We start from the raw sequence: 23,235 nt of genomic DNA on the forward strand, positions 1-23,235 counted from the left end.
AAAAAAAAAATACTGTGTCCTTTTATTTTAACAACTCTCCCTGGTTCACATTATGAAAAATTAGACTGAGACATCCCATTTAGAACAACTTTATTAGTGAACATGGCAACATTTCAATTAAAGGTAATTCAAAGACAACCCAGTAGATGTAATATACACAGCACATGAAACCTGTTTTACCTCTAAGGCATGCTCCTTGTTTTGTCCTCTACACCCCCTCGGATTGTGTTGAAACACTGAGCATCTCATTCTAAAACAATCAGAAACCTTTTTCACTACAGAGAAAAGTGATTTTCAACCTGATAACCTCCAACTTTCTGTCTACACACTGTATGGGTCAAAGTTTCAGTTCCTGCTCTCATCCAACTTTCTAAAGTTTTAAAAAGGTACATTTGTAAATAAAGGCATTAAACCATGAGACAGCTCTAAACACACTACAGCATTATGAATGAAAAGGAGTCGACCAGGCTGATAAAATGAATTAATCTGAGCAATTTGCAGTCAGAATTTAAATTTCATTGCGTTTGCTGCTTTACCTTATGACTGGAGCTCTTGAACGGTCTACGTTCAGCAGCGGGATAGACTCAAAGGATTCCTCCTTTTGGGGTAGGGGGGGAAGACAAACTACGACACGGCCTGATTTTACGACCTAAGCCTGCAGCATCCTCCAACACTGTGAGCAAGAAGTGAAGGCAGCAACGTTTCAATAGAAGGTTTGCACTGCACTTAAGGGCAGATTTACACCACGACAGAATAAAAAAATTAATTGGTCAAAGATAAATAAAATGCATTTCACCGATTATTCCAGCTAACATTTGAGCACATTGCTAACTTCTGGCAACAGCGTGGCATGCATTTCATTAAACCAGTGTCAACCTAAAGTATTAAACTTACCAGACAGAAAGGCCTTTTAAAAAAAAAAATATTGAGCACATGACAAACATTTACGCAACTTTTAGTTTTGGAAGGCAACCATCAAACAACTGATACAACTCATGCAGTTCATGAATCAAAGGAAATAGTAAAAAGGACTGCTGAAGTGTAAACTAGTTGGCACAATTCTTTATAACTGAGCATAAATGCATTGAGGCATATTAACACCACAGGTAAGCATTTCTTTGCATCAATACAAGTCATTTTTTAAAGGACAAAAATACACTTGTTCCCTTAGGTTTCGCTTACCTGTGTTAATGCAGCAGAACCTAAGGTGCAAGGTCTGGAATGACACTGCAAAGATCAGATATATTGCACTGTTTGCCATCAGTGAACAATGCAGTCAAATATTGTTCCGACTTATTCAACAGCCTCTGTAGTCAGCAACGACGTCCACAACTAGCATTCGACATGCTTTAAATGGGACATGTTTGACAGGAAATCAGAGGAATCCTAGGCATGCTACGCTGAAGATCTGGACTAATTTCTATACTACAAGTGGTGCTTAACAATGCTTAATATTTCTTTTTCAATAAACAGGTTAAAGAACGCAGTTTCCACCATTGAATCCCCATCATGTCATAAAATCCATCATTAAACATCCTGAAATCATACTTTCAAGAGTACAAATCTAGGCGTCATACAGTCAATCTCAGAAACGTGTGGTACAAGAATCAAACTTAACTTTTTTTTTTGCCTCTTTTTCAAACATTTCATACTTACCCACAAAAAAAGGAGGGAAAGGGTGTAATTTCTCACATGAGTCTACATGTTTAGCAGTTTAAAAAGCATTTAAAAAAGAGTGCATATCTAAGTTGGGTACTTACATTACAGCAGGGCTCAACTGATGGATGAAGAAGCTGCTTAGCCAACCCCGACCCTACAACATCTACGCTTTATATCGGATAAACACTAAGAATCGGCAAAGTAAATAAAGATCCGCAATGTTTGCAGTGATTAAAAAAACTCTTTAAAGGGATATAAAAATATACAGAACCGGGATTGGGCAAGACAAAATTCTATATTTTGTTTCATACAGTGGCAATTTACCCGACTGTCCTGGAAAAAGAACAGCACAAAAATAATAGCACTAAAAATATATGTATATAACATTTTCTTGAGACCACATTTTCTGAGGGACATGTTCAGATTACCTGCTTACCATAATTTGTTTTCTAAACTCGCCTGTGGAAGAGGAAGTGGCTTTCAAGGCAAAACAACAGGTAAAAACAACTATCGCAACAGTGTCTGGGTACCAGGCAAAAAGCACAACAGCAACGCGATAAATGGAGACACCGTGCACGGATACCTGTCAATTCAAGTGCATCTACATCTACAAAGAGCAAGATCATTCAGCATCACTGTATGCACGTTTCTCTGAGCCTTATAGACAGTTGGAGAGAGACAGGACAGCACAACTTCATAGTCGATTTTTATAGGACAAACCCACACATTGCCTATGTTTAAAGCTCCTCAAACGGGTAAAGCATACAACAATACATCAAGAATTTCATCTAAACCGTTTTTTGTTTGTGGACCACCCCAACTTACCAACACAGGAGGTTTCAGTTTGTTTTATTGCAAAAACACAACAGGCAATAGAATTTTTAAAACTGAGATGATTTACATGTTAATGTCTACAGTTTAATAAACATGAGTTCTAACCACATTTAATGTAGATACAGGGCTGGAATGACCATATGTATAATTACCTTTACTAAAAACATAGCATTTACAAGAAAGAAAAAAAAAAGGAGAAAAAAACAAACAAAAAAAAATCAAGAGGACGTGTTCGCCGGGTAATCTGCCATCTATGTGAAACACTTTCAAACCAAGGAAATTTAAGATCTTCATCAAGGCGTCAGCATCCAAACATTTAACAAAGGATTTTGTTTCGACAATGTAGCATTTACTTTATGTCCACTTCACATTACTGGCCCTGTGCAGAGGAAATACATAAAAGATACATTGCATGTTAACAGCAGAAACAGTGGACTCAGCTTCCCAAAAAAAAAAAGCTTAAAAAGCCTGTTGAGGGAGGAAAAGCTGTGGTTAGGTGTTTGATGCTGCTGCGTTTCACTGGAACCCTATAAAAACCTGACGGAGGATGGAAGATTAGGGCGCATATGAATGTAACAGACACGTTCTTATAAACCATGTACCTGAGGGGCTTGTGGTGCCGCACCCATCGCCTGAGGGTTGCCTGTGCCGTAGTAGGCAGCCTGCTGGCGGTAGTACTCCGCCCAGGCGGCGCTGTAGTCTGGCTGGCCACCAGGCTGAGCCGCCGCTGGTGCGGCTGCTGGTGCTGCCTGAGGAGCAGCTTGACCTGAAAGGACAAGTACAAGTCTGAGTAAAGCCAGCATGAAAAGGGAAAAGAAAATAACCCTTGCCCCCATTATAATGAAATACTCTCCAAACATATTTTCAAAAATGAAGGAATTTCTTCTGGTAATTAAAAGCAGTGTGCAGATTTTCAGAAACAACCAGAGAGCGATCTAGTTTAAAGAAACAAACTATAAGAAGGGGAACGAACCCACCCCCAACATCTCTGGGTTGCGGGTCAGAAACCTTCTGCTTTTCTTTTGGGTGGTTGAGCGGGCAGCGTCTCCATCATAGAGAGCTGCCAGAAGAGCCAACCACCCTGAAACAATCATCTTTATGTTTTTAGGTCATATTCTGATACACATTTAGATTTTTTTTTCTTTAAAAAGGCAAATAAAACTGTAAACAGGTTTGAAAATATATCTAATTATTCTTAGAACAGAAACTAAAAAGCCCTCAAATTGTAGCCTTTAGAGTACCAACCTTGCTTCTTGTAATACTCCTCCCAGGCTTTTGTGTAGTCCTGAGGTGGTTGACTCTGTTGACCTGTGAAACAAGCAAACGAGAAGTGTTTTAAAGCAGACGTGCATGAACAATAAAGAAAAAAGGAAAAACAATCAAATTAATCCTACATGTCCAATCACAATTCAAACATTCATTAATTCAGTAAGGGGGGAAAAAAATGACACGATGGAAATCTCTGGCATCAGCTCTGATAAAGACTTCAATAAGAATCACTGAGATGGACTGTGTGTCAACAGCTCAGTCCTGCAGATAATTGAAAATCTCGCAGTCTAAACAGCACAGGCATCAAACCAAGTTGAAGCGTACTGAAAAACAGGCCCACAAAATACCCAGACCTGAAAAAGAAGCAGATCTAAAGCCCTGTAGCTGTTTAGACTGACTGGTGTTAATAGGTGTACACTGAAACTACAATCATATACCCATTTTCTTGTAATATTCCTCCCAGGCCTTGGTGTAATCTGTCTGTCCACTCTGACCTGCAGCCTGTGGGTCACCTGTTAAAAAGAACGGTACTTGTAATTAGTGAATCTTTCTCAGCGGCCTCTCCACCTGCTGCCTGTCAGCCTAGAGGTGGTGGAGGAAAACTACTCTGTTGCTTTCGGGGGAGAGAGGTTATTTCAAAGTGAAGCCAATCCAGCCTGCGGTTTGTTAAACACGCCAGAACTCAGAAGATCTAGGGGACTAAACTGCCCTAAACGTCTGAACTGACTAGCTCTAGAAGCAGGTGCGTGTTGTGAGAACGCTCCTCTCACCTTGACCGTTGGGTTGAGCTGTGCCTGGAGCTCCACTGGATGGAGTCATGGAGGCCTGTGGTTGCTGGCCGTATTGAGCATAGTAAGCCGCCCATGCTGCTGCATTGGCATCGGCTGCTGCTTTATCTGTACAAAAAAAGTTTTCATACGGGGTCATGTTCATCTCTTTGTGAACAAAATCAACCTGGAAAAGCACAACAGATTTTATAGCATGTAAAGAGGAAGTGACTTACTTGGATCAGGCTGTCCCTGCTGCCAGTGGGAGTAACCGTTACCCCATCCTTGAGGCTGATAAGGAGCAGGGGGTCCACTGATGACAGAAAAATAAAATAAAAATTACCGATTAAAATAAAAATGTTAAATCAAGTGTTGTAAGAGGAACCCGACTCTATACTCACTGTGGTCCCGGGGGCCCTTGGTTGTAAGGTCCAGGATTGTACGGTCCCATTGGAGCGCCAGGGGGTCCTGGTGGTCCCGGGGGACCGTGTGGACCTGGTCCCCCATGTGGACCTGGAGGACCATGTGGACCCCCCAATGGAGTAACTGGACCCTGAGGAGATACAGGAGGAAGAATTTAGTCAGGAGTTACATCTTCACAGAGAACAATATCCTATAAACCTAATGTATATAAACCTAATATATTACCCCAATTTTCTCCTCCACCAGCTGCCTGGCGTAGTCGATCTGTTGAGGGTTCCCTCTGACTGTGAACATCTTTAAGTTGGGGTCGGCATTTGGTGGGGGATTCCTCTGCAGCTCAATCCTGGCCCCCGACTGCTGGCTGATCCCCTTGATTGTCTCGCCTCCTGTACAAAAGCAACATAAAGACTACAGTTAACCCCTTTTTAATGTTTTTTTTTTTTTTACATACATATACTGGAATTTAACTTTAGACTTTAGTCTAATTAAGTTTCAAGAATTTTTACTAAAAAGCATGAGCTAAAAAGCAAAAATGAGTGTAGAGAAGGTGCTTGCCTTTTCCAATAATGAGGCCAGTCTTCATGGTTGGGACTGTGAAAGAAAACTCCTGCAGACCACCAGGGGGCCCCATATTCCAATTGCCCTGCCCACGACCGCGTCCTCTGCCACCCCCATGTCCTGGGGGACCTCCAGCCTGTACGCTTCTCAGCAGATCCGAAATTATCTCTGCCGCATGTTGGGCCTGATCTGGAGGACCCATGATCTGTGCTATCCTTTCAGGTGTGGTGCCGTCATCTGGATCAAAGGTAGAACATTTAATTTCAGCATCAACATTAAACAAGGTTTAATACACATCATCTAGACTTCCGATATAGGTCTCAGATTGGTTTGGGTTAAGGTTATACATCAGCTCATCAGCGTGGTGCATGAGTTTTCATCATAGACCAAAATAAATTGTACCAACACTCCAAATGGCAAAGCTTGTTTATATCGTCAGTGCTGCACCAAAAGCTCACCTGGTTTGAACTGAATTCTGACGCCTGTGTCGTTCTGGATTTTCTTGATCATCTCTCCGTTTCTGCCAATGACAATTCCAACTGCAAAGCGTGGCACTGGAACCTAATAGAGCGGACAAAGGTGAATAATATGAAAAAGAAAGGTTCAGCGCACGGATTTCCAAGAGGACAGCCAAGCAGATACTCACATCTAAGCTGTCTCCTCCTCCGGCCCTGGAACCGTACTCGCCCCTCTGCTCCCTGAACCCCTGTTCCCTGATCAGCTCCATCACCATCTCTTTGGCTTGCTACAATGGGAAAGTAAAATCTCATTACAACTGGACAAACAAGCAAATTAAAATGAACTCATTTCAAAATCAAATGGGGACTAACCTGGACTTTAAAGGGGTCTCCAGAAATGCGGAGTGGCTTGTCTGCGCCTGTGTTCTGGGGTCCATCTTGGATCATGACCATCTTCACGCCAGCTCGCTCCTTCAAAGAGCAACGCATCTCATTCAATGTGTTGCCACCAAAGAAACGCCATTCTGACTTTGCACCATATGCCATGTTTATATAAAAGCCCCAATCCAAGATTCACCTGAAGGCTTTTGATGGTCTCTCCACCCTTCCCAATGACGAGGCCGGCTTTGGAGGCAGGCACCATGATTTCTTGAACAGACATTCCCGGACCGTCGTTGTGGTGGAAAGCTGGAGCTGGACGTCCCTTTTCAACGATCTCTGTCAAAAGTCTCTTTGCAGCCCTGCAGAGAGTAATTTTCTTTAGATGCGATCGAGATGTTGAGAATTCTGGGATATTACATTTAAAAAATTACACTTTAATACGTACTGGATTGATTCCGGTCCCCCTGTTAATGTCACCGACCTCTCAGGCATGCCCCCACTGTCTAAAAAACACAAACAAGATTTATCACAACTGCAAATTTAATGCTAGCTGATCAATACTTATAGCAAAAAAAAAAAAACTAACCAGGAGCAATCTGTATTTTACACCCAGACTCCTGCTGAATCCGGGATATCTGCTCGCCACCTCTTCCAATAACTGAAAAACAAGAATGAAATATTTCACTAGTAAATAGAACAGAAAGTACCATTTACCTTACAAGCAAACACTTACTGAATCCAACCATTCCATCTGGAACCTTAAATTCCTCAGACAATGACCTAAATATGAAAACAAAGGTATTAGTGGGCAGAAAAGAAAACATATGTTTGTAGGTGATTGTTAAACATAAACTGAATTTACCTTGGGGGGCCACCCATTCCTGCCATGGCTGAAAAAGCTGTGGAACAACATTACAGTTCATTTAATACTTAGAAAGAAAAAATAAACATAATTTAGTTTAATTTAAAAGTTAATTGAATAAGTCCAAAAAACATGAACATAGACTCACCGTCATTTGTAGCTACTTTCTTTGTTTCTGGTTGATCTGTGACAAAATAATCAAACATACTGCATAAACACTTTTATTATACAAAATAATTCATGCTTTTGAACCTGAAAACAAGTTGTGCGTGTTATAAATGTCTAAGACCGGATTTATGGTATGAACTTTAAGAGCAAAAGTTTTAGGCTAAGAACACATGAGAAGCTGAAAAACATTCAGTGAATTTTGTTCAAGAACAAATAATCTCAACCAGGTATCACCTTCAGTTTCCTCTTTAATGGATGCATTCTACCCCCAACCAAACTGGTACAACAAGTCTTGCACATAGATCATAGAGTCAGTTCAACTGTGTCACAGTCTTGAGCTTGTAGCTGCCTTTTTTTGGCTTCAATTCCCCTTAACTAGATGGTATCATGTTTATTGTCAGTTGTCAATGAAAAGACAAACTAAGCTCAACTTAAAAAGAAAAGCTTGAAATTGATTAACACTACAGTGGGTATGCAACTTAAAGTAAAGTCAATTTCTCCCCAACATACAAGAATGAAACATTTATTAAAAAATGTTAAACTATGCACCAACAAAGCTTACATCTGCAAAAATAATATTCTTGCCCTACAATTAAAACCTGCCTGACAAGCTAACGTTTACACTGATTATGAAAACAAGTCTTCTGTCCCCATTTTTATTTCTTTAGGTGACTGAAAAAATATGATCAATGATTGATTCAGAACAGCTGCAGACTCACAACAGTAGTGTGTAATAAAGCATGCAGTTGTTATGATCTTCACTGGGAAACGTGGAAATCTGGCGTCTAATGTGATAAAAGGGTTGTGTTAATACTAATGATCGATTACATACATGAGATAAATGCATTGTAGATGCTACTGAAAGACAGGGAAGCATTAATCGTGAAGAGTTGCATTAAGATCGATTTGAGCCACTGACCGATATTCAGGTTAGGCATGGGAAAATACCCACCAGCGTCCTCCAGGGGCCTTTTCTGGCCTCCGTAGCCAAACTCGTTCGTCGGGGGAGCCGCAACGCCATCTCCACCGATCTTGGCTGCGATCTGAAAACAATAATATTAAAGGAAAATGTAGATTTTAACAACAGTTAGAGCTATGGCATATCAATCGGTGAGGGTGTGCGCGCGGCCTGCGGCCTACACTTCTGTGCGGAAGTCGATCCAACAAAGGATCGCTTCAAAATTCCAGTAAATGTTTATTTAACGACACATTAAAATAAAAATATATATTGTTGTATAAAACTAAGCGTGCTCTTTTAATTTTTTAGCAGACCGGTTAGCTTTGATCGCTTCAGGAACCTGTTTTCACTTTAGCGGTGTGGCGTAACTAGTCATCCTCTTATATTAGCCTAGCATAGCCTGTCGTTACCAATTTGTACGGAAAGAACGGAAAACGTTCATTTTATCAAAGCATTCATTTTATTAGTATTTACTCGACCAGAAATTCTCACCTGTCTTGCTCGCTGTAGAGCGTCTTTAAAAGCATCGTTCATGCCCCCACCAGCGTTAGAGGACGGCGGAGCCACGCTGCTATAGTCTGCCATCTCCGATGCTCTTCTCCTCTGCCTTGCCGCGCCACAAGATGGAGGACTTCATTGACGACCGAAACGGCAGAACTCGCGGTAACGACTTGGTCTCGCGATAGTAAAATAAAACACGTTAACAGGAAAACGGGCAAAATATAAAAATACACTGTCCGCAAATATTCTTCTCATTAACACAATAAATTAACTGAACTTGAGCCTTTTAGCCTGATAAAAAATACAAAACTAACCACAAGAAAAATACATTTAAATGCTGAAAGGGTTAATTTGGGCACTTTGAACAAAACCAGTATTTGAAATATTTCCACTGCTTTGTTTTCCGCTTGTTTGTCACGATAAGATTATCAGAACCAAAATAACATAATTTTGTTAGAATGTTACACTAAATTAGAGGGGGAAAAAGTTTCTATATTTCACCCTTGTAAGGAAATTGCGTTGTTTGCTGTACTAACAGATTAAATTCACATCATGAAATGAACACAAATAATTAATAAACAAAGCAGAACCAGAATTAGATGAATAAATCAGCATAGTGGCTTGAAATGTCTACATCTATAAGCATAAAAGTGAAATATAAAGCTTGTTAACAATAACTACCATTCAGTATCCAAAATAATTTCAGACGTAGAGATGGAAACTAGAATTCCCTCAGTGAAAGCGACTAAAAGGAGTTTTTGTGTGCCTGTATGTGGCGTTAAACTATGGAAAAGCCTGAAGGATGAACACAAGCAGTCTCCCAATATTATGTGTTTAAATGAAAAATATGTTACTTCACGTATATGGTAATGCAGAGTGATGACTATTTCTCTATTTCTTTCTAAGGTGACTATGATTGTCATTGTTGTTGGCTTACTTATTTGGCTGTGACACCATCCTGGAGAGAAATATCAGTTGGGTTGCTCCCATCAGCAACTTTGTTTATAGATGTTCAATCTTGGCCTGTTTTTTTAGTGTAGTCCTGTTTCTCTCAGTGTGAATCACTGTATGTGCTCTCTTTCATCCTCTGACCTAGGAGCTTGATCGGAACTCGTCTGCATGGCTGTGTGTTTCCTGGATGGGACCGCCTGTGGAGCTGGTTGACAGCCTTTTGTATCTCTGCTTCTGTCTCCTTGAACCCCAGTCGGCCTCAGCAGTTGTCCTCTCACACTGAGCCTGGTTCTAATGGAGGTTTCTTCCCGTTAAAAGGGAGTTTTTCCTCTCCACTGTTGTTACACGCATGCTCGGTGTGAGGGATTGCCTTCAATGAGTCAATGAGTCAAGGCAATCAGCTGGTTTCCCTTTGACTGAAAACTGATCATGCGACTGTTGATCTGGTCGAATTGTTTTTGTAAAGGGCTTTGAGTTTGAAGTTGTTGTAAATTGGAGGTATATAGATCAACTGAATTCAACTGAATTCATTATGATAATAACAAGAATATTATTGATAGCAGTATTTTACTGATAATGAATATTATTATAAACTAATGAATTGTGTTACTGTTGTTATTATTATAAGAACAATTAATAGTATTTTCACTATTCGCATTTATTGTCATGGATATTGTTGATAACATTATATTATAATAATAATTGTTATATAGAGAGTAATTCTTTAGTTTGTGCAGCTAAGGGGTGGGATTAAATAAGCATTTTCTTCTTCTCACTTGTTTTGAACAAAGACTTTTGTTTTCAGGGGTATTTTTTTCCCCTTTGTTTTTTACATTGTTTTGTTTTGAATTATTGCCCTATGTCAAATAAAAACTAAATTAAATTAGGTATAAATTGGGTATAAATTAGGTATAAATAAAAGGTATAAATTCTAAAAAAGAAGACAGAGTTAATCAGACAAAAAAAACTGCATGAATGTGAGTATTGTAAGGGTATTCAACGGTATTAAAAGTAAGACATAGGAAATAGACAATGGAATTACATACATCACAATGGGAGTTCAGTTCAGCAGAGTGATTTAGAGAGTGATTATAATAGAGTGATTATAATATATGCGGTTGTGGAGCCATGCTGGATTAAAGTGATAGAAACTTGAGTTGTTTGGGTGTGCATGTATAGCATCAGTCCTTTTAAAAGTTGTATAGAACTAATTAAGCTGTTTTCAATATTGAAGTACAGGAATGAATGATTCTGAATCTCCTGCTGATCCACAGGTGCTATAGGAGGTCATGCACAAGATGTGTGGTCTCTCAGATGATTTTCCTGCCTCTGCTTTGACCTAAACTCCCATGTGGGATGAGAATCCATGACACTACCTTTGTGATTCTTTTGCAAAGCCTTTTGCTTCGTCTTGTGGTATTCTTCATACAATGTTCTGATGCTGTAGGTCCCCCACTATGTTTCGGGGTTGAGGTAGGAGGTTCCGGGGTAGTTTAAATAGAATTGATCACTCTTTCTATATTTTAAAACTATACTATGCTTTTTTCATACATTTTTGCAGTTCTTAATAGGAAGAGAAAAATGTATACAGTAACCTATTCCACTTATTCAGTAGTAGAATTTTTTTGTTAAAATGGGGAATATCTTAAAATCACTTACATCAAAAAATGTTATGTGTGATAGAAATAAATAAATACCACCTACATATGTTGTAAATAAAACCTTCAAAAGTTGTTTTTTTCCTGGGTGTCCCTGTATGGTTCAGTGATCTGTGATACAACAAGAAACCTCAACATTTATGATTTGAAATATGTTTCATCAAAAGGCTGTATATTTGATCTTTCATTATACAAGGTCCAAACATTAACATTTCTGTTAATACAAGAAATACCACTAATGATGCTCATTGAATCAAGAAAGGAGAAAAGGAATTTAAAGTTAGTGGAATAAATATCAAAGTAATGCTGCAAAGTATGAACACATTTTTATATATTTAATATTGTATAAAAGATGTACAAGGGAGACGGGATATAAAATTTTGCCTTTTTTATAACAGACTTAAAATAATAAAAAACTAAAATTTGAGGGGCAGAGGGTTTATAAACCAAAATAGAATCATCTATCTTTCATTAGTCTACTTTAACATAAATAAAGATTGTCTGGCTCATGGTAGGACTTTATTAACAGACCCCAGCAGATGGCATTTACATACAGAACACATGTTGAGGAATTCATTGTCACAGTTTGTCTTATTATTCATGTCCATTCAACCATTTGCCTTCAGCAGGTTTAATGGTGTCCACTCCTCATGCTGGTTTTATTTATGTAGTTGGAAACATTTCACAAAATGAATCAACAGGAAGTCTTTAGTTTGTTAAGGAAACTTTATCATTCTGACAAAAAGCCAATGTAACAAAAAAGTTGTTGGAGATCCTCAAGACCCCATGGAAGAAAACATGTTTTCAAATTTCCTGGTCAGGCTGTAGTTAATCAGAGCACATGGAATAGCCCTGACAAAGCTAGCCCCCATGCCACTATAATATCCTCTAATTCCATTCCTTTCATATATCCCCGTGAGTCCGGATAGCACACCAGAGACTGGACGTGAATCCGAGCTGAAGGCTGAAAAACAAAGCAAAGCACAGTGAGGAAAGCTTCCTCTCCCATGTTTTCAATAATTAAGATTGTGTCAGAAAGCTGCCAACTGTTACCCTGAGCTTGTTGCTGTGTCCGGATCACAGCCAGTGGGTAGCTGCTTATTTGCCCAGAGGAAAAAGCCACAAAACTAAACAAAAACAGCTTGGAGTCACTGTTGTAAGCGGGATCGCTTTTGGCCCAGCTCATGATAGACTGCGGCGAGAAGCAAATTAGTTTCTGTGAAGGGAGGATAAATGCAGATGATCTTTATGGGGTTTGGGGAAGCTCACCTGATGAACTGCACACTCCACACCTGCATAGGGGATCATGCAGAGGATACTGGGTTTGAAGCCTCTGTAAAAGGACGACATGGACTCCTGTTTGTAAATAGTTCGGGCGCATGCCACCACGCCATGATATGTGCCAGATTGCTGTAGATTCAGCCTCACCTTCAACACCTGTAGAGCAAATAGAGAGGGCAGAGAGTCCAGAAACACTTTCACTGATTATACAGACAGTTGTGAAGAATCCAGCACTATTAGCTAAGTTTTATGTTTTGTTTTTTTTGCTCTAACAAATTTCTTTCAGAGAGAAAAAAACATATGTGAAATTTATGAAAAATGAACCTCATGTTTTCTAGGCATAACTATTGCACAGTCCCAGTGTGTAAGCAACTGCTTAAAATTGAATAGGTAAGAGATTACACAGCTAAATCAAGAGTGTCTGACTGATTTTGCTCAAATTTAGAGTCAGAGTTAAATACAAGTATAAATCCTTGACAACCCAATTTATATACATGCTCTCTTACTCACACCTTGTAGTCCTGGGTGGGGAGGGTGGCCCCCTTCATTTCAAGTATGGGCCCTCTACCAAAGGCCTGCAAGCTTGAAGGGTCCTCGCAGTATCTTGGCTGCCCCTAGAACTGCCCATTTCTGGACTAAGATGTTTGATGTTTCTCCAGGTATCTGTCGGAACCACGTCTACAATGTGGAGGTCACTGCCACCAGTGCTCCAATGACCACAGGCACTACAGAACCTTCACCTTCCAGACTATCTCTAGTTCCTCCCTGAGGCCTTGGCATTTCTCAGATTTCTCATGTCCTTTTTTCCAGATGTTTCCATCATCTTGTATGGCCGCATCAATAACTACAGCTGTCCTCTGCTGCTTATCAAGGATCACAATGTCTGGTTGGCTGGCAACAGCCATTTTGTCTGTTTGTACTGTATCTGGAAGTCCCACAGGATCTTACCTCTTTCATTCTACACTACCAAGGGAGGTGGCTCCCATTTTTAATTGGGGGTTTCCAGTTTGTATTCTCCATAGATGTTTCTGTACACCATACCAGCCTCTTGGATATGTTGTTTCCATGCATTTCTTTCCTTCCAGTATCTTACATCCTGCTGTGGATTGTTTCTGGGGCCTCTTTGCACAGCCTGCACCCGAGATCTTGCCTGTTGTGGTAGACCTGGGCCTCTATTGCTCTGGTGCTCAAGGCCTGCTCCTGTGCTGCCATGATCAGTGCTTCTGTGTTGTCCTTCAGTCCATACCTCTCTAACCATCAGTAGGATTGGTCATATCAGCATCCCATGGAGGATTTTCTCCTCAAAGAATGGTTCATCCAGTTCCTTCAGTATATAAATATATATCATACAACGTTAGAAACCAGTTGTAATGAAAACAAGAGCTTGCCAAAAGTTCCTAGGTTTAAAATTAATGTGTAATAACTTGCAATTGGGGAATGGGCATCCTATCTTGGCCATGTAAGTAATAAAAGGGGTTTGTTGCATATTTGTAAAAATGGGCGTTAAGGGGTTAAAACATCTAAAACTTATATTAGCCTGATAGACCATTTATATTCATACAGGTGCTGGTCATAAAATTAGAATATCATGAAAAAGTAGATTGATTTCAGTAATTCCATTTAAAAAGTGAAACTTGTATATTATATTCATACATTACATACAAACTCATATATTTCAGATGTTTATTTTGTTTAATTTTGATGATTACAAATGACAACAAATGAAAATCTCAAATTCATCATATCAGAAAATTAGAATATTGTGAAAAGGTTCAAAATTGATGGCCCCTGGTGCCACACTCTAATCAGCTAATTAACTCAAACCACCTGCAAAAGCCTTTAAATGGTCTTTCAGTCTAGTTCTATAGGCTACACAATCATGGGGAAGACTGCTGACTTGACAGTTGTCCAAAAGACGACCATCGACACCTTGCACAAGGAGGGCAAGACACAAAAGGTCATCGCTAAAGAGGCTGGCTGTTCACAGAGCTCAGTGTCCAAGCACATTAATAGAGAGGCGAAGGGAAGGAAAAGATGTGGTCGAAAAAAGTGTACAAGCAAGAGAGATAACCGCACCCTGGAGAGGATTGTGAAACAAAACCCCTTCAAAAATGTGGGGGAGATTCACAAAGAGTGGACTGCAGCTGGAGTGAGTGCTTCAAGAACCACCACACACAGACGTATGAAAGACATGGGTTTCTGCTGTCGCATTCCTTGTGTCAAGCCACTCTTGAACCACAGACAGCGTCAGAAGCGTCTTGCCTGGGCTAAAGAGAAACAGGACTGGACTGCTGGTGAGTGGTCCAAAGTCATGTTCTCTGATGAAAGTAAATTTTGCATTTCCTTTGGAAATCAAGGTCCCAGAGTCTGGAGGAAAAGAAGAGAGGCACTTCATCCACGTTGCTTGAAGTCCAGTGTAAAGTTTCCACAGTCAGTGATGGTTTGGGGTGCCATGTCATCTGCTGGTGTTGGTCCATTGTGTTTTCTGAGGTCCAGGGTCAACGCAGCCACATACCAGGAAGTTTTAGAGCACTTCATGCTTCCTGCAGCTGACCAACTTTTTGGAGATGCAGATTTCATTTTCCAACAGGACTTGGCACCTGCACACAGTGCCAAAGCTACCAGTACCTGGTTGAAGGACCATGGTATCCCTGTTCTTAATTGGCCAGCAAACTCTCCTGACCTTAACCCCATAGAAAATCTATGGGGTATTGTGAAGAAGAAGATGCAATACACCAGACCCAACAATTCAGAAGAGCTAAAAGCCACTATTAGAGCAACCTGGGCTATCATAACACCTGAGCAGTGCCACAGACTGATCGACTCCATGCCACGCCGCATTGCTGCAGTAATACAGGCCAAAGGAGGCCCAACTAAATACTGAGTGCTGTACATGCTCATACTTTTCATGTTCATACTTTTCAGTTGGCCAACATTTCTATAAATCCTTTGTTTTTATTGGTCTTCAGTAATATTCTAATTTTCTGATATGATGAATTTGAGATTTTCATTTGTTGTCATTTGTAATCATCAAAATTAAACAAAATAAACATCTGAAATATATGAGTTTGTATGTAATGTATGAATATAATATACAAGTTTCACTTTTTAAATGGAATTACTGAAATCAATCTACTTTTTCATGATATTCTAATTTTATGACCAGCACCTGTATATTTGACAGAGTCAGAAGGATAGAGGGAGATGAAAAGTCTCCAAAGCTCACTGTAGAAGAGTTGCATGAAGAAGTAATATTAGGGGATCACCGACTATTTGACCTCATGCTCAACTCAACCAGTTGTTGGGGAAAAAAGGTATTTCTGCCCTACATTTACAAATAGAAGGATGTGGAGTTTTTTTAATCATAGTAATGCTTACATAAAACAATTTTTTTTTGTCAGATGAGATATTGATGGAGCTCTTCAGTAGCAATCACACTGGGAGGATAAGGTTGGATAGTGAAACAAATGATAAGTACCCAGAACAGCACATGGGTCTAATCTGAGATGTCTGAGCCTTTTTGTCTACCAAACCTGTTAAAATGTATGGCATGATGGACTCTGACATGTCAGAGCATTGAGTAAATGGCTCATCCCATGAAAAAATAAACCTGCCTTTATGGCTATCTCAGCTCCCAGACCTAAATTCTGCAAAAAAAACAACAACAAAAAAACAAAACAAAACAACAACAAAAAACTGTGGAGTAGTAAGTTAAAGAGAAGTGAGCAGAAGAGAGAATCCAGGACTGGAGGAGGAAAAAAAATTGGGCAAAGGTCATCTCTCTCTTTAAACTTAAAAAATGTGCAATAAAATAAAAAAGCTAGAGGCTGTCTGACTAGTGAAACTGAGTTGTAGATATACACACATGACATTGTATTTTTCCTAAAACCCAATATCCAAATTTATCAGTGATGAGTTAATATCATTTCAACAGAAAAGCAGAAATATTTAGGCATAAACAGCTGTTCCTGAACTCTGATACCTCCAGTGGGTAGAAAACAGCATGGGCCACAGCTCCAGAGATGCAACCCAAGCTGAAGCGCTGCCACACCGTCAGAGTCTCCTGGCTCCTGTTTTGGGTGTAAACCTTCATCTGAAGGAAGAAGAGCGGCTCAGAAACAAGAAGCCATTCATGAATCATTCAAATGTCCTGACGGGCCTTACCTGTGCATAGATAAGACATTGCAGTGTGGACTGTGGAGTCCCTTTTAGCACATTAACAGCATTGCCTTGCCACATCGACCGCAAACCACCTCCTTTTAGTTCTTGAAAGCTTTGGGAAAAGGCCCTTGATCCTTGGACCTGTGAAAATAAATAACGCACATACATGTTAAACTTTGATGTAATTGCAATGTTTAGAGTAATGTGATATTCTCAAGGATATCAAAACTGCTGTTTGACCTGCAGTTGAGTCTTCAGTCGGTCTATAGGTGCTGTTGCAGTGCGGGACACTGCATCAGCCAGACCTGCTGATAGAACAAACGTCCTCCAAGCTCCAAACCCAGACACATTGTCTGGGAACTCAAGAGGCATCGCTCGACTCTCCCCCACATCGAACACCTGCAGAAACCCCATCACAGAGATCTCCCTCATCAGTATGTTAGGGTCTGTTTTGTTTTTTTAAATCTCCAAATCTGTTAGAAGATTTTACCAGACTGTGTTTCCACGAGGAAACAAGCTCGCCAATGTTGTCCACGGGATTGAGGATGACATGGTGCAGGAACTCATCCCAGTCCACTGTCGTGGACCTGTCTTTGTCCATCCTGGTGAAGAAGGACAGATATTAAACATTAGAGAAAATAAACGAGTCGTTAATGCTACCTATTAGTCCAGATTTTAATTGTTTGAATTGGGTAAATATAAGAATAAAAAAAAAAGTCCATCTTTAGATAGACACAAAATAAACACATTTTGCTTTGCAACCATTTTGTTCACATTTCTGAAAACCAAAACCTTTATTTTTAGTATTAAATATTATAGTCTTTATCTTCCAGTTTGCCTGAGTCAAAAAACCCATACAAATGTATAAATTAGTCCTAAACCCCTATTCCATCATTCTATTATAAAAAAAACATATTACCAAACATATGAAAATATACAAAGTAGGTTTCATTAAAAACATGAAACTGAGATTAGTGTACAGTTCCAGTCAAAAGTTTACCTATATTCATTATAGGCAGGAATCACATCAGTTTTCATGCTTCATAATTATGTATTTAAGCATCTTTTCTACCAGGAGGGAATAACTGAGACAGACTTCAATGATTATTAAAACATGAAATGTGTGCATGTTTGAATTTAGTTAGTTTAAATGTTCAGCATGTTTAAACAGGCTCAAATATAAACCTTTGATCAAATGTTCTTTTTACTAAATATATAACAGAAAACATCAGAGAAGTAATAATCTGTTGTCTTTCAAGGTTATTGCATTTTTTTTTCTTGTATAATTATGAAACTGGAAAGAGAGCGATTCAAATCAATCATTAAAAGACATGAACTGATTAGAAAATGAACTCCTGCTTGGACTCATCCAGTCTTTGTAAATGCTTTTATGACACCTATGAATGTTTATCCAAGAAAATAAAAATGAATCCATGAAGTTATAATGCGCAGAAGAAATCTTACATTTGAATAATTTTTTTTGCATTCGGCTTTGATATGACCACTCCTAACTCCTTAAACAAACATATGATGTCCTCTTGGTCAATCACTCCTGATCAAAGAAGAGATACAGAGAATTACAAACACACACTTTGCCGCTCATCCTCTTCATTTCCTGCAAGTCAATTAATCACAGCAGTTTCGGCATAAGTGTAAAGGTCACAGCAGTGCTGCAGGTTGTGTTCACCATAAACACATTTTATGGCTCTGTGCGAACCTTCATTCATTTGACCTATAAAAGCATATTTTACTATATGAAATGAAACAGTGTAATCCAACGAGGAAGGTTTACACATGTGTAGAATTCATGCAGATTACATTTTAAAAGGGGAAATCTGATTAAAAGTCCTGTTAATAGTTGCATTCTCTGAAAGGGAGACATGGCTGATTTTCGTTTTACTCACCACAGCTGTTCTTGTCAAGGTCATTAAAGTGAATTTTCCATTTCTTCTCTCTATCCATCATGTAGCCGAGGAATTCTTCATAATCCAGCAGGCCATCTTTATCTTTATCATAAGAATCAATGATATTCTACAAGGAAATAACTTTCTCAATAAACAATTTAACTACAGAAAGACTCTAAACACCCAATGGCTTATTACCTGGACCTTTCCACCTCCTGAGATGATCCCATGCTTCCTCATCTCGTCATGGAGCTCTGCCACCGATATGAATCCATCCTTGTTCTGGTCCAGTTTGACAAACAATCCTCTGAACTGATCCATGCTGCTTCATGAAGAAATGATTCTTTTTCTAAAAATGTAAAATGCAAAAAAAAAAAAAATAACAACCAGAAAACAGACTTCTTCATTCGCAGACTGTATTCATGATGGTTATGATCAGATATTACTGACCTGCAGCTCTGCACCGACGCTGACTCATCAACAGAGCCGATGCGATGAAACTCACGTCCTTGAGGGGGCGCTGTTGCTACAAAAAAGTACAGAAGCTTATTGTATTCATAGAAAAGAAAACAAGAAAGCTTTATGTTGTTCTAAATTAACAAGACAATGTAAAATAAACAAATGAATTAATTCTGAATTAACAGAACATTTTTATGAAATAATCCATTTCATTTTATTTATGAGAAACATGTCTTTGTGAAGTTTTCTTTTCTTTTTTTGTGAAGTCCATAGTCTACATAACTCAATTCAATTCAGTTTATTTCTATAGCACCAATTCACAACACATGTCATCTCAAGTCACTTTACAGTTCACCAGTTCATACAGTCAAATTGATTCAAAGTTTTCTATCTATGGAAAACCATTTGATTGCATCGACTCATTGACTCGAGGCAATCCCTCACACTAAGCATGCTTATAGCGACAGTGGAGAGGAAAAACTGCCTTTTAACAGGAAGAAACCTCCAGCAGAACCAGGCTCAGTGTGAGCGGCCATCTGCTGAGGCTGACTGGGGTTTAAGGAGACAGAAGCAGAGATACAGAAAGAAGGCGGCTCTGTCCAGGAAACACACAGCCAGGCAGACGAGTTCTGAGCCAACTCTCATGTTAGAGGATGAAGAGAGCACATCCAGCCAGTCACAGTCAGAGAAACAGGACTACACTGGAAAAACAGGCCGATCCCCAATATCTTTAAACAAAGGTGTTGATGGATCAGCTGATATTTCTCTCCAGGATGGTGTCAGGGGCAATTAGGAACAGATGAGGCGAAGCTACCATGAGAAAAGTCAGAGAGAGCATAATGTTAGAGAATAAACTAAGAGACAAGAGAATATCCCATTGTCTCGATCCCTAAAGAAAGTAGCCAGTGGAGGAGCTATTATTTTAAAACAGGGGTGGCAAAGGAGATATGGGGTGGCGGTGGGGGCCAATATATAAAGAGTTCAGTTAGACTGCAAACAATAATTATTTTCTGCAAAATGTGTATTGATTAAATTAAAGTTGTTTATTTTCCAAAATATATACATTTATGTTCAGTACAATGTGTTATAAATTAAGTATACAGCAAAAATAGGAATAAACAAGAACTCAGTGTGCTCCATTGTATCCAGTAGTAAATAAAACTTGAGGTAAATTTGAACCTGTCAAAACAAGACAGGACAAGCAGCCGTGCACATTTAAATGTGTACTACAAGAATAATAATAGAAAAACAGCACACACAAAAAAAACATACAGCCCTTTAAAACTATCTGTATTTCTGTGTTTAGCCGGTCATACAAATCTACATCACCCGACCGTACCTTTCAGCCTTTCAGGGATCATCAATAGGAGGCCGCATCAAGTCTATTGTTACAACTAATCATGGATCCCTTTCAGAAAATACCCCTGGATCAGTGCTTTTGTGTTCACTTACTGTATATGCTCTCTCAAACCCACAGGAAGATAGCTGTTAACACGGAGCTTGGTTCTGTTCACTTCCTGTTAAGGGGAAGTTTTCCTTTCCACTGTAGTCATATGTACGCTGGGTATGAAGGATTACGGCAAAAATCAATAAAACAACGCAACTCTCACTATGCACTCATCTAGATGGAGTGAATGAAGCTAGCTAATAACTACAGAATATGCTGTGAATCTTACATTGAAAACTTTTATTTTTACTTATATTGAATTAACAGTTTTAAGAATATGTGTGTTCTGAGAATGGCACTATATGTTATAACCTGTGTAAGGCAGCCTGGCTTGTGTCACTGAGTCTCAGAACAGCTGTGGCTACAATGTAGCCTACTACAATCAGTATGTTAGATTTAATTCAATTCAATTCAATTCAGTTTATTTATATAGCGCCAAATTCACAACACATGTCATCTCAAGGCACTTTACAGTTCAACCAGATCATACAGTCAAATTGATACAAAGTTTTCTATCTAAGGAAAACCAGTTAATTGCATTGACTCATTGACTCAAATACAATCCCCCACACTAAGCATGCTTGTAGCGACAGTGGAGAGGAAAAACTCCCTTTTAACAGGAAGAAACCTCCAGCAGAACCAGGCTCAGTGTGAGCGGCCATCTGCCGAGGCCGACTGGGGTTCAAGGAGACAGAAGCAGAGATACAAAAAGCAGCTGTAAAAGGCGGCCCCGTCCAGGAAACACACAGCCAGGCAGACGAGCTCCAAGGCAGATCCCATGCCAGAGGACGAAGAGAGCACATCCACTCAGTCACGGTCAGAGAAACAGGACCACACTGGAAAACAGGCCGATCTCCAACATCTATTAACAAGGGTGTTGATAGAAGCAGCACAGCTGATGTTTTTTTCCAGGATGACGTCACAGCCAAACAGGAACAGACGAGGCAAAGCTACTCTGAGGAAAAGCAGAGAGAGCAGAAGGTTAGAGATTGAACTAACAGATTCTGCAGAATAGGAGAACAGAGAGAGAATGAAGCAGAATGATGAAATGGGGGTCCCTATGTCCTCCAAAAGTCTAAGCCTATAGCAGCATAACTATAGAGATAGCTCAGGATAACCTGAGCCACCCTAACTATAAGCTTTATCAAAAATGAAAGTTTTAAGCCTAGCCTTAAAAGTAGACAGGGTGTCTGCCTCACGGACTAAAACTGGTAGTTGGTTCCACAGGAGAGGAGCCTGATAACTAAAAGATCTGCCTCCCATTCTACTTTTAGAAATTCTAGGAACCACTAGTAAACCTGCAGATTGAGAGCGAAGTGCTCTGTTAGGAACATAAGGAACAATCAGATCTCTGATATAAGATGGAGCTTGGCCATTTAAGGCTTTATATGTGAGAAGGAGGATTTTAAATAATATTTAATGGAAATGTTTCTACTGCTGGACATAAAAACAGACTTATTGTATTCTATTTTATAGCAGATAGTTTCTTATTGGATCCACTTACAGGGATATTGTAAGTTTGACTGCAGGAACGTATATCAGATTTTAAAGCTAAATAATTGGCCAGTTTAGGTGTAAAATTAGCCTAAATAAAAATACACAATGTAATGTAGATGAAAATTTAAAAGACTGGTAGAGTGCCTTGTTGTAAATTTTTCATGCAATGTAGGTGTAAAGTTTATTTCTGCTGTAATGTCCATTTGTACAGCAACTCTGAGGTAAATCTGACAGTTCAACATTATGTAGAGTGTGTGGTGTTGTCCAGCTGGCTGAGTAGTTTCTGCCATATTCTTATTTCTACAATGTTTCTCACAGCCTTTTACTGTTATCAGTTTGTTAATCTGAGTCACTGACACTGATGCTTCCAACATGACAGATGGCTGAAAAGACTGAGGAATTATACAATTCTTTTACTTCTAGAGTTTAAATGAGCATTGGTTCAAAATCCATTTATCTGAAGTAAAGGTACCATTTCTACCCTTTCTCATAAAGTTCCTACTTTTCATCTCTGACTGGTAGACATTCAAAATGAGCTGAAAATGATTCCCTTCTCTTTTTTTTAACTTCTAGTCCAACGTTTAGAAACTAAACAAAAGCAAAGTATATCTACTGTTATGAGGACTGAAATTGTATGTATGAGAATATAGCAGATAGATATTTTTAAAGTACTCGTATTCTTAACATCTTTAATATTGTATCCAAAAAATATTTATGTTGGGTTTATCCAAACCCAACATAAAGTGGGGCTATTGTCAGGTGGAAACAGCTTTTATTCACAGATCATTTTATATGTTATTAAACTTTGGTCCCATCTGACTTGAAAGCAGTGGTGGTTCTGTGAAACATAACCTGCACTGAAGGGTGGCCGGCCGGAAATTAAAAGTTGGCCGAAACCTTATTAGAGTCAATCTATACTGATCACAATGAACCAATGGGAAGATGAATGCCCACATGTCATATCTGCCAAAAAAATCACTGAAGACAGGCCAGATTTTCATGAGCCTCTTGCAAATAAAGCTGCACACATGTTTGAATA

General features: G+C 39.2%; 2 protein-coding genes across 7 annotated transcripts; both read right to left on the reverse strand.

The window, feature by feature from the left end:
• Positions 1-73: 73 nt before the first annotated feature.
• fubp1 (far upstream element (FUSE) binding protein 1) lies at positions 74-8,988 on the reverse strand. Of its 4 annotated transcripts, none has more exons than XM_038291932.1 (20): positions 8,830-8,988; positions 8,332-8,422; positions 7,360-7,395; positions 7,212-7,248; positions 7,083-7,129; positions 6,936-7,007; positions 6,795-6,852; positions 6,546-6,708; positions 6,341-6,439; positions 6,157-6,255; positions 5,969-6,071; positions 5,508-5,747; positions 5,178-5,338; positions 4,931-5,082; positions 4,766-4,842; positions 4,533-4,658; positions 4,200-4,274; positions 3,739-3,801; positions 3,096-3,259; positions 74-2,872 (listed from the first exon to the last, which is right to left on the reverse strand). In XM_038291932.1, exons 1-20 carry the CDS (start codon positions 8,920-8,922, stop codon positions 2,864-2,866), a joined length of 1,965 nt encoding a protein of 654 aa, XP_038147860.1. In that variant the 5' UTR covers positions 8,923-8,988; the 3' UTR covers positions 74-2,863. The 4 variants fall into 4 exon arrangements, with proteins under 4 accessions (XP_038147860.1, XP_038147859.1, XP_038147862.1 ...); XM_038291931.1 differs by having other exon boundaries at positions 8,299-8,422; XM_038291934.1 differs by lacking the exon at positions 4,200-4,274.
• A 2,916-nt stretch (positions 8,989-11,904) lies between these two features.
• On the reverse strand, positions 11,905-19,283 carry slc25a24l (solute carrier family 25 member 24, like). Of its 3 annotated transcripts, none has more exons than XM_038291958.1 (11): positions 19,244-19,283; positions 18,992-19,115; positions 18,794-18,920; positions 18,354-18,441; positions 17,380-17,491; positions 17,130-17,288; positions 16,893-17,030; positions 16,711-16,821; positions 12,717-12,884; positions 12,501-12,639; positions 11,905-12,411 (listed from the first exon to the last, which is right to left on the reverse strand). In XM_038291958.1, the coding sequence occupies exons 2-11, from the start codon at positions 19,112-19,114 to the stop codon at positions 12,224-12,226; spliced, it is 1,353 nt and encodes a 450-aa protein (XP_038147886.1). In that variant the 5' UTR covers position 19,115; positions 19,244-19,283; the 3' UTR covers positions 11,905-12,223. The 3 variants fall into 3 exon arrangements, with proteins under 3 accessions (XP_038147886.1, XP_038147887.1, XP_038147889.1); XM_038291959.1 differs by having other exon boundaries at positions 18,992-19,118; XM_038291961.1 differs by lacking the exon at positions 19,244-19,283 and having other exon boundaries at positions 11,907-12,411; positions 18,794-18,895; positions 18,992-19,118.
• Positions 19,284-23,235: the final 3,952 nt, after the last annotated feature.

Source organism: Cyprinodon tularosa, unplaced genomic scaffold (assembly GCF_016077235.1).
Source record: "Cyprinodon tularosa strain WSP-4 unplaced genomic scaffold, ASM1607723v1 ctg304, whole genome shotgun sequence".
NCBI classification, from domain to species: Eukaryota; Metazoa; Chordata; class Actinopteri; order Cyprinodontiformes; family Cyprinodontidae; genus Cyprinodon; species Cyprinodon tularosa.

Excerpts from the sequence above, each read along its gene's own strand:
- fubp1 (XM_038291931.1), bottom strand. The coding sequence starts at position 8,922 with ATGGCAGACTATAGCAGCGTGGCTCCGCCGTCCTCTAACGCTGGTGGG. Across the intron at positions 6,853-6,935 it reads TAAAATACAGATTGCTCCTG|ACAGTGGGGGCATGCCTGAG; the intron begins GTTAGTTTTTTT and ends TGTGTTTTTTAG. Across the intron at positions 4,843-4,930 it reads CAAGGGCCCCCGGGACCACA|TGGACCCCCTGCTCCTTATC; the intron begins GTGAGTATAGAG and ends TTCTGTCATCAG.
- slc25a24l (XM_038291958.1), bottom strand. The coding sequence starts at position 19,114 with ATGGATCAGTTCAGAGGATTGTTTGTCAAACTGGACCAGAACAAGGAT. Across the intron at positions 17,031-17,129 it reads GACTGAAGACTCAACTGCAG|GTCCAAGGATCAAGGGCCTT; the intron begins GTCAAACAGCAG and ends TTATTTTCACAG. Across the intron at positions 12,640-12,716 it reads TGGAGTGTGCAGTTCATCAG|TCTATCATGAGCTGGGCCAA; the intron begins GTGAGCTTCCCC and ends TTCTCGCCGCAG.